Here is an 18,910-nt window from a genome sequence, read left to right as displayed (position 1 = left end):
GCCAGGCCCAAGTGGAGATACCAGGCAGAAGCATTAGCAGGTCATCTCTACCTATAGGAGTTGCCAAATGGTGTGCCACCCTTTTTTAATAAATTACTCTGGATTTAGAGAAAGATGTTGAAAGTTTATTTTTCACTTGGTTAGAGTATAATAAAATTAGTTTAATCCTTTATCCAAGTGTGAGCAAACAAAGTTTGTGCCTGAAAGTATCTTCAGGACCAGACAAGGAAAATATCATAAAATTAGTTTAATCCTTTATTCAAGTGTGAGCAAACAAAGTTTGCACCTGAGAGTATCTTCAGGACTGGGGTAAGGTGGTACAACACCAGGGCAACTCGTTGCAAAGGTGGAGCAAGCTACCAACACTCCTAGTAATTTATTACAAAAGGGTGGCACACCATTTGGCAACCATTTGGTAGAGATGACCTGCTAATGCTTCTGCCTGGTATCTCCACTTGGGCCTGGCTCCCACTGAAGAGACCTCAATAAAGGTCGAAACTAGTCTGGGTAGTGGCTCTTCCCTTAATGCATAACATTAGACATATCTGCAAGGAGATGTGTTTTGCATTATAGGAGATACTGAGATAGGAGTGTTGGTAGCTTGCTCCACCTTTGCAACGAGTTGCCCTGGTGTTGTACCACCTTACCCCTAGTCCTGAAGATACTTTCAGGTGCAAACTTTGTTTGCTCACACTTGGATAAAGGATTAAACTAATTTTATGATATTTTCCTTGTCTGGTCGGGTCCTAAAAAGAAACACTTTGTTTTACAAACTCCCTGAATAGTTTAAATTGCGAAATTTATTTTACAACAGAAAATGGAAAAAAAAGGAGTCTTCCTTTTCTAGGTGTTCTGATTTCAGTTACTGATCAAAACAGTCTTTTTGCAGTATGCAATGCTTATATTGCATAGTTTGTAGTAAAAAACTGGAAGATATTTAAACAAATCTTGCTATTTCACATCACTGCCATGAAGCAAGGTATCATAAAGACACTCAAAAATAGAACATTCACCATATCTACTGACAACACCACCACCACCACCAAAAAGGAACAAGAAATGGCTTGCCTCATAAAGATACTCCTCAAAAATGGCTATAATCTTAAAACTACAAATAGCATTTCACAAACACCATCAAATGTTTCAGTATACAAGAAAACAGCTACAGAGCTGCAGTTTCTTAACCTTGCATTATATGTTACTGGTAAATTTGCTGACATGCTAAAGCTTTACAACTTAAAACTTGCCTTACACCAGTGATGACAAAGATCTCCATGATGCTGAGGTAACCACTTAAGAGATTAGGTATATTTATTTCTGTTATCTGTTACAGACCTACAGTATGCTCAGGAAAGATTCACATGGATTCTTTCAACACTGGAAGATATTTACATGCTATTTCACATCACTGCCCTTAAGCAAGGTGTCATAAAGACACTCAAAGAGTCACCATATCTACTGACAACACCATATGAACATATGAAAAATATAGAGAAATGACACTCACAAATCTTGCTTAGGTTACATTACCAGTGAAAAACATCTTTGGAAGCTCACAAGAATGTTGTGTATTAAATTCAACAGCTATGTCATCAAATTCAGAGAAGCCACTGAAATGACACATGTCTGCAATGCAACAAGAATCAAGGTTTTGTTTTAAACCAACTTTGATAGGATGCAAAGTTCTAAGAAGCCAGAACTAGTTTATGATGCATTACATAACACAGCTCGACAATGAGCCACCACATGTTTGATACATATCAGTGTGATGTTCACCATCACTTTAACAATTTTATATATGTCGATTTATGTTTTAGCAATCAATCTGTTAATATAATTTTTTTTTTTTTTCAAATTACATTTTACTCCTGACAATATATGCCATAGAGCAGTGGTATTCATCCTTTTTTACTATGCGAGCTACTTTTCTATAAAAAGTTATTCGGCGTTCTACTCTCTTATATAGATCACGTTCCCCCAACCTGATATCTGCTTACACAAGAATAAATAACTAAAATAAAATACACAACTAAAAGTTTATTTGTGTATTTTAAAATGTATTTATCACTTTTAATTATTTTAATACAACAACAAAAAAAATATTGGAATAAAATATTTAGTTCTCTATTTTGGAAAACCAAAGTTAGAAAAAAAAACAACAGATTGATTACAAACTCACAAGTTACAGGAAATGCTGGTTGATTTAAAAAAAAAAAAAAAAAAAAGTTAATGTGAAATTTGGCATTGTTTGGACCTAGCAATATTTTCATAGTCAAGTTGATATGAAGAAGTGGCCAATCGCCGACAATCATCCAAATGATCATTTGTAATTTGGTTTCTTAATTGATTTTTTATGACAGTCATATTTGAAAAAGCAGATTCTTTTTCATACTTTTATTTGATACTGGGTTTAGTATAAAAGTTTTTTCATCATTTCATTTAGTTCTATTTTATTGTTTGCCATTACCACAATGTCATCAGCATACAGAATGATTAACTTTTTTTTGTCTTTAAATCAACGATATTAATTGCTCCAATCTAGTTCACTTAGGATATATTCAACTACTGTACTGAATAATTTTGATGAGATAGTTATCTCTGTAGTGCTCTCCTTTATTTTAAATGAACTGCTTTATTCATATAAGGATATAGATATAAGCAATTGCTTCTTGCTTCTACTTCCCTGTTTCTTCATTGCTATGATATTAAATGCATTATCCTTGTTGCTTGTTTGTTTACAAATTAATCAAAAGCTTTTTAGTAGTGCTAAAAATTCAAGGAAATTGGTGGGCATTCTCTGCATTTGTTTCTTCAGCAATTCAGTGTTTGCAGACAGTCCACTGTACTAAACCCCTTTCTGAATCCAACTTATTCATCAGGTTGAGCCTCACTTGTTATTTTTATAGTTTATATACTTGTGAAAGCAAGCTTATAGGCCAATAATTTTCTTTTTGTCACTTTGTAAACAACAGTAGCATAACAGTATAATTCCTTCTGCTTCAGACATTTATTAAACAGACTTCTTATTTCTATTAATATTTCTCCTGCAGCTTAATCATATTTGACTTTAAGCATCTGTGGTTTGAATTGCCGTGATATTTATGGTAATACAAAGTGCAAATATTAGCAAAAACTGTTAATTCAACCCGTTTCCTTTTCCTACACTCTATGGCAGGGGTGTTCAACCTGTCGATTGCGGAGCGATTTTTGGTCGATCTTAGGTTATTCCTCCTTACTTACAAATTTAATTAAAACTGAAAACATAATATTTTATTTATCATTATTTTGTATTATTTTTAATTCACTTTAAGTGTATTGCTATTATTTATTTATTTTTCATTAAAATTGTCAAATCAGTAATTTTCTTATAAGTCCAGGTAAATGAATTAATTTCGATCAGTGGAGTCAAACAGTGAGCCGAGTGAATATGATTATAAGCAAAGTGTAAAAACTCGATTGTAGCTTAAATATTAAATGTTCCAAAGCACGTTACATCGATTTTTTTACTTAGGTTAAGTCCCATGTGCATATTGTAAAAAAAAAAAACTTTGTTTGTCTCGGTATAGTTTGTATTTGATGTTTTTGTAAATAACTCTTTTGAAGCTAACTGTATATACTGCTTTAATAAGAATATGTTAGAGTGTTAAAAACAAAGGCAATGTTTTTGTCACAGAAGTTGTACATGGCAGCATTAGAAAGATTGTTACTGAAACGTGTATGTATGAGAAAGGCTTGCAGGCTCTAAGTGTAAACATCTCCGAAGTCAGTCAGAAAGAGTTCAAACAACTTTCCGATGGCTGGCAACTAACAATGAAAAGAAAGTGGAGGACCAAACTCGTGCCGAACTTGAAACTTAAGATGAAAGACTCATATAGATTCTTTGGAGGTTAAATAAAAAGGGACTGAAGCAAGCAGAAGGGGGCCCAGTTCCAGAATTGCTGTCAGAGAGGAGGCTGCCTGGTCCAGAGTCGCCATCAGAGAGCATGCCCAGATCCATGTCGCTTGAGAGAGGAGTTTCCTGCTTCCAGAAAGGAGCTTCTCGGTTCGAGAAGTCGCTAGAGAGAGAGAGACTACCTCTAGGCCACAGACAAGGTTTCAAATTGCTGAAAGGAAGAGTTCTGATTGCCAGAGAAAAATTTCCAGGCCAAAGAGGGATCCAGTTAACAGTTGGCAGCAGTTCTAGCTGTTGAAACGGCAGAAAAAGAAGGCAGTCATCCAGGCATTTTCGGCGAGCCCAAGCAGAGGAGAAAAGGCAAGGCAAATTTCCTGAAGCACCTTCTGTCGTAAGTTTTTCTTTTCGCCGAGGGAGAGTAACCTTTTGCCGGAGCTGGATGAGCCCACAGCCCACTACGTTCCCGATGAGATGCAGCCGAACCAAAATTTCCTGAAGAAGATCTGAGACTAAAGAATTGCCATAGAACTTTTAGTGAAAGACTTTTGACTGAATGTGAGATACAGAGCCTTTGTAAGTTCAAAACTTTTATATAATTCCTGTAACAGTTGATACAAGAAAGACTTTTAAGATTTTAAGATATATATGTTTAATAGTGTTAAGAAATGTCCATAAGAGAATCAATTGGCATGTTAGAGGTTGATATCAAATGTGTAAAGATAACTTAACACAGATTTAGGTAACCTCTTTACGAGAATAGGTAACCTTATGTGTTAAAGAAAGTATTTAATCTTGAAGAAAGAAGGCTCTAATTTTTGCTAAAGAGTTTTTATAGATGGATAGAGAAAGCAATTTCCCTAACGTTAAAATTGTTATTTCATAGTAATGTAAATAATTGTCATTTGACTTTCTTGTTAAAAGAATCGGACTTGTTGAGCGGGAATCTAAGTGAGTTGGCCAAAGCGTGAAATTAAGAAAAAGAATAGACCACGACTGTTTGCGCAAGTTTTAATGTAGGAACTTGTGTTAGAGAAAGAGAGAGAGAAATCTACCAGCCGAATATTTGAGTTCTTTTTGCTAATCAAAGATATTAATGGCACAGTCTCATTTTAAATAAATTTTCTAATATCTTAGGCATAAGACTCGTAATGCGAAAGGTAGTAAACATAGCACATAATAAGATAAACAAGAGAGATTCTGAGAGAGAGGAAACGCGCACAGCAAATTAGAATAACGGAGAATAAAGTATAGAGTAAAAGACATAGAGTAATTAATAGAAATTACAAATATACAAAGTTAAATAATAATAAACGTTTACAATGTCGCAGTGACAACTGGATAGCAAAAGTAGACGTATAACAAAAGCACATCGTATGCGTTTCGTTTAATTTGAGGATAATCATGGGTGTATCAAAGAAATCGAAGACGTATCATTTTCACAAGGCATGGGAAACGGATTTTTTCTTTACAGTGGTAAATGGAAAGTGTTGTTGTTTGATTTGTAAAATTCATCTGTAGCAATTCCAAAAAAAGGTAATATTGAGAGACGTTTTCGATCACTACATGCAAAATATGATGAAGATTTTCCCAAAAATTCCGAAATACGTAAATCAAAAATTATAAATTTAAAGGCAGGACTTTCTGGACAACAAAATATGATTTCGAAAGTAATAAATAAACCAAGTCACTATTGCATCTTTGAAAGCGTGTCATTTATTAGCAAAAACAAAAAAGCCTTTTACTGATGCAGGGTAAATAAAAGAATCATTTCTTGCAGCAGCAGAATCTTTATTTTCTGATTTTAAAAATAAAAATGAAATCATTTTGAATAATTAACGATTTACAACTTTCCAAAACAACGGTAATGAGAAGAGTTGAAATTTTAAGTGCTGATCTGAATACTCAGTTAATGTCAGACATTCACCAGTGTGTTGCATTTTCATTACAATTTGATGAATCAAACGACTTCACCGATATTGCTCAGTTAATGGTATTTATTCGCATGGTATTTCAAGATTATTCAAGTAAAGAACTTTTGAAAATTATACCGTTATTGAGAAGGACTAGGGGAGAAGACATTTTTTTGACATTTGATCAATTTGTGAAACAACACAAACTTCCTCTTTTAAAATTTGTGTCTATTACTACTGATGGTGCTCCTGCAATGATAGGTAATAAATCAGGCTTCATTTCATTATGTAAAAACGATGACAAATGTCCAGATTTTTTAACGTACCACTGTATTATTCACCAACAAGTACTGTGTAGTAAAAGATTAAACACAAAAGATGTTTTGGATATTACATTTAAAATTGTAAATTCTGTTTGAGGAAAAGCCCTGCGACGGTGGTTATTTGAATGACAGGCAGATGATGATAGGAAACTTTTGTTGTACAATAATGTTCACTGGCTCAACAGAAGTCAATTTTTAGAAAGATTTATATCGTAAATATTAATTAACGATATAAAATTTTTCTTGATGAAAAAGGAGATATTTATCCACAATTGAGTGATAAAAGATGGTTGTTACACTTATCATTTTTAGTAGATTTCTGTACGAAATTAAGCAATTTAAATTTAGAGTTACAAGGTAGAGATAAAAATTTAATTGGCATCTTAAGTTCAATAAAAACTTTCTAACAATACTTACTTTTATTAAAGAAACAAATAAATTACTGCAAATTTAGACATTTCCCATATTTATTAAATTTTTTTGAACAAAATCAAGAACTGCTTCGCTATGATTTAAAAGAATTTATTCGTGAAATAGAATTAGTTGAGGGAGAAATAAATTCAAGATTTAAAGATTTTAATAAAACTGAAATGATTGTATCTTTTATCAATAATCCTTTTCAAGAAAACTCGAACATCACAGAAATTTCAAATAAAATTAATGGGCTGTTTGATATAAACCAAGCTGAAGTAGAACTTGAGATAATAAACATTCTGAATAGTTTACATTTAAAATCAATAAACAATGAAGTCATTTGGAAGTATGCACATGAAAAATTCCCAATATTAACTGATATTGCTAGAAAAATTCTATTGCGTTTCGGATCGACATTGTCATATTTGTCAGAATCCGCTTTTTCAAATATGACCGTCATAAAAAATCGATTAAGAAACCACATTACAAATGATCATTTGGATGATTGTCTGCAATTGGCCACTTCTTCATATCAACTTGACTATGAAAATATTGCTAGGTCCAAACAATGCCAAATTTCACATTAACTTTTTTTTTTTTTAAATCAACCAGCATTTCCTGTAACTTGTGAGTTTGTAATCAATCTGTTGTTTTTTTTCTAACTTTGGTTTTCCAAAATAGAGAACTAAATATTTTATTCCAATATGTTTTTTTTTGTTGTATTAAAATAATTAAAAGTGATAAATAAATTTTTAAATACACAAATAAAGTTTTTAGTTGTGTATTTTTTTTTAGTTGTTTATTTGTGCGTAATCAGATATCAGGTTGGGGAATGTGATCTATATAAGAGAGTTGATCGCTGAATAACATTTTATAGAAAAGTAGCTCGTGTAGTAAAAAAGGTTGAACACTACTGACGGATAGCAAAAAGAAGCAAAAATTCTTTCTCACTGACTTCAAATGTTATCCATCATTCTGCTCATGTTATTGTGCTCCTTTCTTTTCCTAATTTGACACACTCTCTAATGCCGAAATATTTTATACTTTCATATCTTCTTGCCAATCTCTAATGGAGTGAGAATAACCTTGTCAACTTTGAATCTATCAAACATCTTCTTTTTTGCATGCAAGATCTCACATTATTCCTTCTTTATCTTGATCTGATATCCAGATACAACAGCGGATTTCATGCTTAAATCCTTTACTGCCATAAACATATCATATCTATCCATAGCCTTCAAATATTTTACTGCTCTTTCCCATTCATGTCACTTCTTGGTGGTGCCACTTGAGCATTAGAATACTGTTTTCACATATGAACACATGATATTCTTCTAAATAGCATGTTAGAAAAGGGCATCCCAGTCAATAGTGACCTCTCTCATTGACTTTTAATTCTAATCACTTTCTCACAGATTCTCTCTCTCTCTCTCTCTCTCTCTCTCTCTCTCTCTCTCTCTCTCTGCTTTATGCCATTTCTGAAGTATTTGTACAAGCACTGTTCTGCTGCACACTGGCTGCTGTCATCCCTCATTTTCATGTAATCCTGTTTTAACTTTATTTGCTTCTTTCTCATTTATCATATGATTGGTTGAGTCCCATATGAAATCTTTGCCATCTGGCTCCTTCTGTAGTCATTTCTGTCAACTCTCTAACTAGCAGTTGCTTATTTTTGATCTTTTGCAGTCCACCTTCAAACCTTTTGAACTGACTGCTCATCCTTCATTTTTATTTCAACTGTGTATCCTGTGGAATGTCCGCGCGGTTAGCCTAGTGGCTTTGCGCTTCGCAACCATATGGCTGGGGAAGGAGTGTCCTAGGTTCGATTCCCGTCGGAGACGTGAGGAGCTGAAGGATCTTCCTCAGCCATAGCCAAGTTAGCCGGTCTTGGGCGTGGGCAGTAGGGTTTTTTCCGCCAGTTTATCTGGTGTTTTTCATCCCGCAAGCAGGCAAACCGGACCCTTGAACACACAGGGATACAGTCAAGAATACCTTGAGGCATAGGAGTGACCATTCTATCCTCGTATTTCGGTTACGAAATCCAAGCATGCTTGGAAGGTTGTGGGCCTTAAAGGCCTGTTAAAGCCATTGGGATAGATAGATCCTGTGGAATAGTTATCCTCACTCTTTCACTCAGGATTACAGGCCTCATGTCTTCAAGAAATATTATTACTTCTTACTTACTTGCCCCCTTACATTAACATACATTTTCTAATCCCGCTTCTCTGTGGGGATAATATGTGTGTATATATTTAAAGATTACACCATTTAAGAATGTTTGTAGGATTTTTATTTATGTATTTTAAAATATCATCATCATAATCATCATCAATTTCCTGCCATGTACCCTCAAGGGGATGTACAGGATATGATAGTACTACATGAAAAAAATTACATCATTACTAACTTCCTATCTACAATTTTCCTCCAAATCAGTCTGTTACTTGTCAAGACTCCAACATTATCAGATCGTATATTTCTATCAATTAAGGCACTTTGTACCGTATCAATCCACCTATATCTTGGTCTTCCTCTGGGTCATTTTGCTGCCAACCTGGCAGAGAACACTTGCTTTGCTAATCTTTCCTCACCCATTCTGTTCAAGTGACCATACCACCTGAGATTAGCTCTGCTAACGCATTCCTGGATGCTGACAATGTCAAGTTCTTTCCTAATATCCTCGTTTTTAATATGATATTGCCATTGATGCCATCTGTTCACACCTATAATCTTTCTTAGGACTCTCATATCTGAAGTCTCTAGTCTTTGGTCAAGTGTTTTACTTCTGACCCAGCTCTCAGATCCATAAGTTAAAACTGGTTTGCAAGGTCTTGTATACAGCTAATTTAGTGTTCCGACTGATTTCTCTTATTCCATATGAATTTATTCAATTGACTTCTTACCATACCAGCTTTGCTGATTCTGTTGTCTATTTCTATATTTAATTTACCATCTTCAGTAAAAATCGTGCCTAAGTAGCTAAAATGTTTTACTTGTTCCACAGGTTCTCCGTTCACAACACAGTTGACATTTTCAATGATTCTGCCTATTTTCATTGTCTTTGTCTTTTTATTGCTGACCTTCATACCATATCTATTACAAAAGTTATTCAGTTTAGTCAGGGAATCTTGCAGACTTGTACCGGATTTATTTAGAAGTATGACATCATCTGCATAAAGCAAAGAGCTGAAATTAACATCTCCAATTTTGATATCATGTTTAATACCACTTTCCTTCATAATGTGATCCATATAGATAATGAATAACAGAGGTGATAATGTACAATCTTGTCTCACACCAGATTTAACATGAAACCATCTTCCTGTACTTCTTTCAATTCTAACTGCTGACTTACAACTCAAATAAAGACTAAGTATTGCTTGATATAATGCCCCATTGACACCATATAACTGCAGCTTATTGGATAGCTTCTCTCTTGGCACCTTGTCATGTGCCTTTTCCAAATCGACAAAACTTAAATACAGATCTTTGTTATATTCCCGTGCTTTCTCAACTATTTGTCATAAAGTAAAAATCTGATCCTGACAGCCTCTATTTGGCCTGAATCCAGCTTGTTCTTCACCAAGCTTTTCTTCCACAATTCTTCTCAACTGTTTCTCAAGTATACTTGTATAGATCTTGCCAGGAACATTTAGTAGGGAAATACCTCTGTAATTCTCACATTCAGTTTTATTTCCCTTTTTATATATGGGTACTATGAGAGCTCTACTCCAATCATTGGGAATTCGTCCCTCTTTCCATTTTGTACTTCATTATTTCATTTTACAAGAGCTAATAAGGTTGAACAGGTAGTTGCATTTTTCCTAATTATGTAGCTGCTATGTGGTTCCATATTTTATTGACATCTAATATATCTCTTAGTTTTCTGTGACTGAGTAATATAAATTAATGCAAAGAATTAGGAAACAGAATACTTCCAGAGCCATTTCTCATATGGCTCTCCAGGCTTTCTGCAGTGAATAGTATTTCTTCTTTTCTTGTCTGATTACTCTGTTTTCTTTGGTAATCAGACAAGATTACTAAACACCATATATGATAGTTGTGTTTTTAGTAATGTTGCCTGTTGTAAAATAATTCTTTAGCTTATGATTGAGGAAAGTCTTAATTTTTCTGATTAAATTCATATTGCATGAATTAAAAGAAGTTTTCTAAATTTTTATACATTTGGGTGCAAAATAAGGATGATTCGTAATATTCTCTATTTCTATTTAAAAAAATAAAAGCTGTTTGTTGATTTGCTGCTGAATAAAATTTAATTGCATTGTTTAAATCATGTATTATTTCTCTTATAATATATAGTAGGGGTGCTTAAGGGTCAAAGTTGTATAACTGAGAGGAGACCTCCACATAGCCTTTAAAGGAATGCAGAGAACCGACCAGGGCTTCTGACCTAATGTCCAATCCTCACCTTCTCGTGGTGCACCCTGTTGGGTATCTACTTGGATACTGAACGGACGAGGATGGGCTGGCAATTTGGGATTTAGCCGACCAAATTGTATTCTTATTGGTTAAACCAAAATATAGAATGATGGTACAAGATGACAAAATTTCATGCCGGCTGGGGCGTCGCCCGGTTAAACAAGGCCCCCGTTGTTTTCGCCAGGGAACCAGGGCGAACAGTGAAAAGTCAGCTACTGGAACAAATCTGAAAATAAACCCCAACTCAACATCACCAGAGTTAAAGATCGGTACTATCAACGTAAGAAGCCTGAATGGCAAAGAAATGGAGCTAGCTGAGGAATTAGATAAGTACCAGATCGACATAATAGGGGTGACTGAAACAAAAAAGACCAAAACTGGTGAGATCTTTCTGAGCAATAAATACAAAATGCTATATTCAGGCAATGACAATCAAGGAAAAGAAGGAGTAGCCATAGTTTTCAACACAAAATACGAGGCTAATCTTCTTGAATGGCAGTCAGTCTCAAGTAGAGTAATGTGGGCAAATATGAGAATGGGGAACTGGACAATGAGACTTATTTGTGCCTATGGTCCCACAGAAGGTTCTACTAAGGTAGAAGTGGAGGAATTTTTTGAGGCTTTAGAAAAAGCAACTGACACAATGAAAAATGAAAAGTTGGTCCTTGTTGGAGATCTAAATAGCAGAGTAGGAAATGATTGCGAGACATACAAAAATATTTTGGGAAAATTTGGAGAAAAGAGCAAAGCTAATAATAATGGCAAATATCTGTTGGATTTCTGCTCAGGACATGGACTGGTTATTATTAACACCATGTTCCAACATAAAAATGTGCACAAATTCACATGGAGAGAAGAGGCAAGGAATAAGAAAAATCTCATTGACTATGTTATTGTTGATAGTGATGTTTTCTCCCTGGTGCAGGACACCAGAGTGTACAGAGGATTTGAAATTGGAAGTGATCACTATTTAGTCTTGAGCAGGATAAAATTGAATTTCATATTGAAAAGAATAACATGTAAGAAAGTTTTAAAGCGAATAAAAGTTGAGCAGCTCTCAGATATGAGCTGTAGACTAAAATACACAAAGATTATTGAAGGAAAAATGAAAGAGTTTGAGAACAGGAATCAAACCTTGGAGATTCAGTGGCAAACTCTGAAGAAAACATTGATTGATTCTGCCAGAGAGGCATGTGGTGAGGTTGTTTGTAAGGATAAAAAAATCAGAACTCCCTGGTGGACACAGGAGGTTAAAGAGGCAGTGAAGGAAAAGAAGAAAGCATACCAAAAGTTCCTGTCAAATAAGTCAGTTTGTGCTCTTAGAGAATACAGAGACAAATACAAGAATGCTAAACACTGTAAAACTAGCTAAACAAAAGTCATGGGAGGACTTTGGCAAGAATATAGAAAATAAATATCAAGAAGGTGGCAAAATATTCTGGAGGTTGTTGAAGAAGCTTAAGAATGGAGGAAAGAGTGCTATAAAAGGAATTAGAGATGATACAGGTGACATGAAAACTGGAATAAAAGATATGAAGTATGGAGTAATTACTTTGAAAAACTGCTAAATGAAACAAGCAGTGATGACAGCACAGTGGTAAAAAACACTGACCAGGCATGCAGTCAGGAATACATATCCAGACTTGAAGTAGAAAAAGCCATCAAAGGCTTGAAATGTGGAAAGGCAGCAGGAGTAGATGATATTCGACCAGAAATGCTGAAGTATGGTGGTATAAGAGTCTTTCAGTGGCTGCACTGCATAGTTCAGAAAGCCTGGACAGAGGGACGAATTCCCGATGATTGGAGTAGAGCTCTCATAGTACCCATATATAAAAAGGGAAATAAAACTGCATGTGAGAATTACAGAGGTATTTCCCTACTGAGTGTTCCTGGCAAGATCTATGCAAGTATACTTGAGAAACGGTTGAGAAGAATTGTGGAAGAAAAGCTTGGTGAAGAACAAGCTGGATTCAGGCCAAATAGAGGCTGTCAGGATCAGATCTTCACTTTACGACAAATAGTCGAGAAAGCATGGGAATATAACAAAGATCTGTATTTAAGTTTTGTCGATCTGGAAAAGGCATATGACAAGGTGCCAAGAGAGAAGCTATTCAATACGCTACAGTTATATGGTGTCAGTGGGGAATTATATCAAGCAATACTTAGTCTTTATTTGAGTTGTAAGTCAGCAGTTAGAATTGAAGGAAGTACAGGAAGATGGTTTCATATTAAATCTGGTATGAGACAAGGATGTACATTATCCCCTCTGTTATTCATTATCTATATGGATCACATTACGAAGGAAAGTGGTATTAAACATGATATCAAAATTGGAGATGTTAATGTCAGCTCTTTGCTTTATGCGGATGATGTCATACTTCTAAATAAATCCGCTACAAGTCTGCAAGATTCTCTGACTAAATTGAATAGCTCTTGTAATAGATATGGTATGAAGGTCAGCAATAAAAAGACAAAGACAATGAAAATAGGCAGAATCATTGAAGATGTTAACTGTGTTGTGACTGGAGAACCTGTGGAACAAGTAAAACATTTCAGCTATTTAGGCACGATTTTTACTGAAGATGGTAAATTAAATATAGAAATAGACAACAAAATCAGCAAAGCTGGTATGGTGGGAAGTCAACTGAATAAATTCATATGGAATAAGAGAGAAATTAGTCTGAACACTAAATTAGCTGTATACAAGACAGTGTTCAAACCAGTTTTAACTTATGGATCTGGGTCAGAAGTAAAACACTTGACCAAAGACTAGAGACTTCAGATATGAGAGTCCTGAGAAAGATTATAGGCATGAACAGATGGCATCAATGGCAGTATCATATTAAAAACGAGGATATTAGGAAAGAACTTGACATTGTCAGCATCCAGGAATGTGTTTAATTTGCATCCAGGATGCTGGATTGCATCCATTGCATCCAGGATGCTGGATGCATTGCTAACACATCCAGGAATGTGTTAGCAGAGCTAATCTCAGGTGGTATAGTCACTTAAACAGAATGGGTGAGGAAAGATTAGCAAAACAAGTGTTCTCTGCCAGGTTGGCAGGAAAACGACCGAGAGGAACACCAAGATATAGGTGGATTGATACGGTACAAAGTGCTTTAGACGATAGAAATATAAGATCTGATAATATTGGAGTGTTGACAAGTAACAGACTGATTTGGAGGAAAATTGTAGATAGGAAATTAATAATGATGTAATTTTTTTTCATGTAGTACTATCATATCCTGTACACCTCTTGAGGGTACATGGCAGGAATTTGATGATGATAATATATAGTATAGTATTAATGTCATATATGCTTGCATTCAGAAATGAGTTGACAGAGAATCTCTACTTCATAATGAACAGCATGGGTTTACTTATAGAAGTGGTCATGTTTGAGCAACTTGCTCACATTCTATGATAATGTTACCAATGAGTTAGACAAGGGGACAGGATACACATAATACTTTTGGATTTTTCTAAGGCTTTTGACAGATTTCAGTATGGAAGACAGTGCATAAATTGGAGAATATGGGATTGGATTATAAAATATTGTTGTGAATAAATGGATAGCTGACTGATAGCTATCAAAATCAGCCCCTAGTCCATTGTTATTTAATGTATATATTAATGACATTGGGAAGGATTTGACAGGCAAACTACAGTTCTTTGCTGATGATACCAAGATAGACAGGGTAATCAAGAATGCAGCTGGTCGACAAACTTGCAGAATGATTTGAATATGCTGGAATAGGAATTGTGGGCAGGTGAAAATGTCTATCAGTGTTTGTACGAGGGGTGGTCTGAAAAGTTCTCAGCCAAACAATGAAAAAACAAATTTATAATTTCAAAATTATTTTTACATAATCTCCCTTAAGACTAATACATTTATTCTAGCGATGCTCCAGTGCCATTATCCCGTCCGTGTAGTGGTTCTCAGTAAGATCTGCAAAATACCCCTCAACAGCTGCCATCGCGTGTTGATTCAAAGAAAAATGCTGACCAGTGAGGAAGATTTTTAGTTTTGAAAGAGACAGGAGTCAGAGGGAACCAAATCTGGAGAATAGGGTGGATGTTCTAACAATTCATAGTGCAGATCCCATAATTTTCCCATTGGCAAAACACCATTGTGGCAAAAGAACAATGCACCTGCATTGTTCTGATGAAAGAACTTTCATCCATAGTAATGATTTTATTTCTGCAAACCGGGTCTTTTCTCACAATTTTTTTTGTCTAGTCTGGTTAAAAGATCAGAATAATATTCCCCGGTTATTGTTTTATCCTTTTCAAGATAATTAATAATCAAAATGCCTTTAGCATCTCAAAACACCAATACCATGACCTTTCCTGGTGATGGAACTGATCTTTTTTTAGCACTTAACAACTGACTTCTGTCCAAAATGTTTTGACTGCTGTTTGGATTCTGGTGTGTAATGGTGAATCCAAGTCTCATCCATAGTAATAAATCAATGTGCAAAATCAGTTTTATTCTTGTTAAACTGCTCCAAGCACTGTTCAGATATTTTCATGCGAGTAAGTTTTTGATCTGCTGTGAGCAAGCGCAGATCCTATCTTGCACAAAGCTTTTTTGTTTGCTATTTTTCATGCAAAATATATCCTACATGTTCTTTTGGAATGCCTGTAGTCTCAGCAATTTCATGCACTTTGACTTGCCAGTCATCCAACACCATGTTGTGCACTTGATCAATGATTTCTGGTGTTGTTACACTTTTTGGACGTCCTTCACGTGGATCATCTTCATTGCTGAAACGGCACATTTAAACTTGACGGCCCATTTCTTAATTGTCGAAAATGAAAGAGAAGAGTGCTCATAAACTTTTATGAACTTCGAAGGAATTTGTTTTGGTGTGTTAAACCTTCTTTTACAAGGAATTTTATAAGTGCATGATATGATACTCAATTTTATTCATTCAAGGGATACACACTTTTGCTTCAGACAGCTATATAAAAAAAAAAAAAAACTACTTGATAGAATGAAACTTGCAATTTGAGATGTACAACTTAGAAAATAAAAATCTTGCCGATGGTGTTGCCATCTATGGTCGAGGCCAAGAACATTTCAGACCACCCTCGTAAATGTCAAGTTATGCACTTTTGTGTGATTAGATATTCGGTGTCATAATATATTGGTCAGATGCTAGAAGAAACTGTTCAATCTAGGTATCTTGAAGTTTTAGTAGACATAAAATTGAAGTTCAAGGACCATATAGCAAATATTGCAAATATTTGCTATATGGTCCTTGAACCCATAGGATAATTGAAATGCTGAAACAAACCTTGACATTTAAAGATAAAAAGTTATTTGACCTCTTTGTAAGGCCTTGATTAGACCTCACTTGGACTATTGCACACAGATCTGGTCACCTGGTTTCTGTGGTGATTTCTAAACTGATACAGTGGGGAGAGAGAACATGCAAAGGAGTGCTAAAAATATCAGGTTTTGTGGAATACAGATTATCAAGACAGATTGAGAATTTGTAGACTGCAGACACTAGCAGACAGGGTTATCCTATTGTTATCTTGAAAGGGTTATTCAGGATAACAATAGATGGAATTTTTCATTTTATGGGAGAGGTGAGGAGAAAGGACTAGAGAGCATCCTTGAAAGTTGAAATGAATTCCATCAAAAAGTGGGCGAGAGCTAGAGTGGTTGGAATGCATTACCATTGTATGTTGTGTGTGCAAGTAGTGTGAATGAATTCAAAAAAAAGGTATGACAGCTGGTAGTATGCAGGTAGTATGTGGTTGCTCTTTATGAGTCCCTGACTACCAGCAGTTCCCCCTTAATAATAATAATAATTCTGATCTTGTGAGTTTTGTTTTAATAAGTATTATTCAAATTTGCAGCTGATCAGTGGTGTTGCCCATGATTTGGATCTTATGCTCCAGGATCTATTTCCTGACTCCATTCCATCTCCACTTAGAGAAGAATATGGACTCACCGATGACTTCACAGTGGAAGACGCCTTTGCTGGGTATGTTAAATTGCAATTAGCAAATTCTAAACATCATTAACTGATATATTCATAGTAGCTGATTCATTAATAAGATATATACATGACTTTCAAGAAAGATGCAGTCAACGTTTTTCTGTAAATAATAAAATTGAACATTTTAAATTTATTTGATACTGCAAATCTTTATATTAATATATTTCACATTTGTTTGTACTAGTTTGTTTGTTAATACTATAAGTCACACATATATGACTTCTAGTATTCTAGAATATAAGAAGTATACACATATGTACTTACATTACATTCTACAACACAATGCAGACACATTGCCTGAGTGTGTGTGTTGTGAATGTAGACTCATTGAATCATTGATTACTAGAAGTCATATATATATGACTTCTAGTATTCTAGAATATAAGAAATGTATATGTGTGTATATTTAGATTCTTAAAGTATATTATACTTCTCATTATGTATAAGAAGTATACATATATATATATACTTTTTTTCAGAACATGTGATATACTGCAGTGGTGTCCATGACATCAATTGGGTAAAGATTTTTAGTTCAGTCACCAAGAATATATTCGTTTATTCCTCTTAAGACAGTAGTTATCAAGAGCGCACTTTGCTAAAAAGTGTGTAGTAGAATTCAAAGTAAGATAGTGCTCACGTTCTAATAACATTACCAAAAGTACATCTATTCTTAGAAGTAAATTTACTTGAAAACTCCACTTGATGAATTTGCAACTTATATAACCTACGTTATAGTAGTCCTATTCCGCTCCCAGTATTCATTGTTAATGAACATGACAAGGTGTTGTGATGTCTTTCTTCTCCGTTGTATGTTCTGGCTGTTGACTGACTCCACTTTTGAACACAAAGAAAATTTATTTTTAACTGCGCCACTCTGTGTTCACATTTGTATGGACAATACTGTGGAATCAATCAATCATCAGCAAGCACAATGTTATATAATCTAATTCAGATCGAAACTCTCCTTAGACATTTATCCTTCAATTATATAGCAGTCATGGTTCTCTAGTCTTATATTACTTTCTCATTAAATAGGGTTCCCGTTTAGATTCCAACTATTAAATGAGCAGTGCAATGAAATGAAATGAAATCAGGCAAGCACAAGATTCAAAACAAATGGAAACATTTAATACATTAACACATGAAATTACATTAATCAAAGAAATTCTAAACATAAGTAATATGATCATGAAATAAATAAGTTCTTATTGAGACAATAATAACTTCACTGTAGAGTACACTGAGCATGGTTTGATTTTGTTTACATATAGATTTCTACCCTTCTTGTTGTTAAAAAGCTTCTAAGCACAAATTTCCTTTTAGACAAGGTTATCTATTTAATGTTCTTCAAATGTTGACTCTGTTTAGCTGTTCAGGATATATAAAGCACACTTCACTAAATATACACCAAGGAATTCTAAAGTCCTATCAGTCTATTACTGTAATTCTTAGTAAATCAGTCCTTAACTTATATCATGTTCTCTTGGAACAGGGCTTCACGAAATCATACGTTCAGACTCGAACTGTTATTATGGCAATATACGCTTCCTTTTTAGTATATTCACAAAAACATAAAGGGTTTCCTTACCGGAACAATTGGTATACTTTGCCTATTATCACTGGTTCTCGAAAACACTTCTTTGCTTCTTAATAGCTTTCTCTCTCAGCTCACATTAGTATGAAAGAACCTTGGGTTTTAGTAGCAGTTTGGTTGGCTCGGGAACATATGCCTCCTTGTTCTAAATTGACTATCCTTCAGGTTTCTTTGGCAATCCTTGTCATGCCTCTTGTCCTTCACTATTACTGGACGAGGAAATAGAATTCCGGATACAAACAAGAGCCCGAGAAAAGGTAAGTCAAACAACAGAGAGCTCCCTTGTCTCTTCCACTCGGTTCCACCAGTTCCTGCTT

The 18,910-nt window shown here is 34.7% G+C and overlaps 1 protein-coding gene across 8 annotated transcripts in view; it reads left to right on the top strand.

Annotated features, from left to right (window-relative positions):
- The window catches only part of spri (Src homology 2 domain-containing protein sprint), a 488,442-nt gene that overhangs the window by 208,347 nt on the left and 261,185 nt on the right, over window positions 1-18,910 (top strand). For 7 of the 8 annotated variants that reach the window (XM_090400600.1, XM_090400599.1, XM_090400601.1 and 4 more), the window contains one exon: window positions 16,854-16,981. In XM_090400600.1, coding sequence (XP_090256726.1) covers window positions 16,854-16,981 — 128 coding nt within the window. Of the gene's footprint in view, window positions 1-16,853; window positions 16,982-18,910 lie in introns of those variants that run through there. The other variant, XM_090400607.1, reaches the window with a different exon arrangement.

This window comes from Typopeltis vanoorti, chromosome 11 (assembly GCF_054136105.1).
Source record: "Typopeltis vanoorti isolate ZY-2024b chromosome 11, IOZ_Tvanoo_1.0, whole genome shotgun sequence".
Taxonomy (NCBI): domain Eukaryota; kingdom Metazoa; phylum Arthropoda; class Arachnida; order Uropygi; family Thelyphonidae; genus Typopeltis; species Typopeltis vanoorti.
Note: the sequence above shows the minus strand (reverse complement) of the source record. Positions and strands in the feature narration are given on the sequence as shown.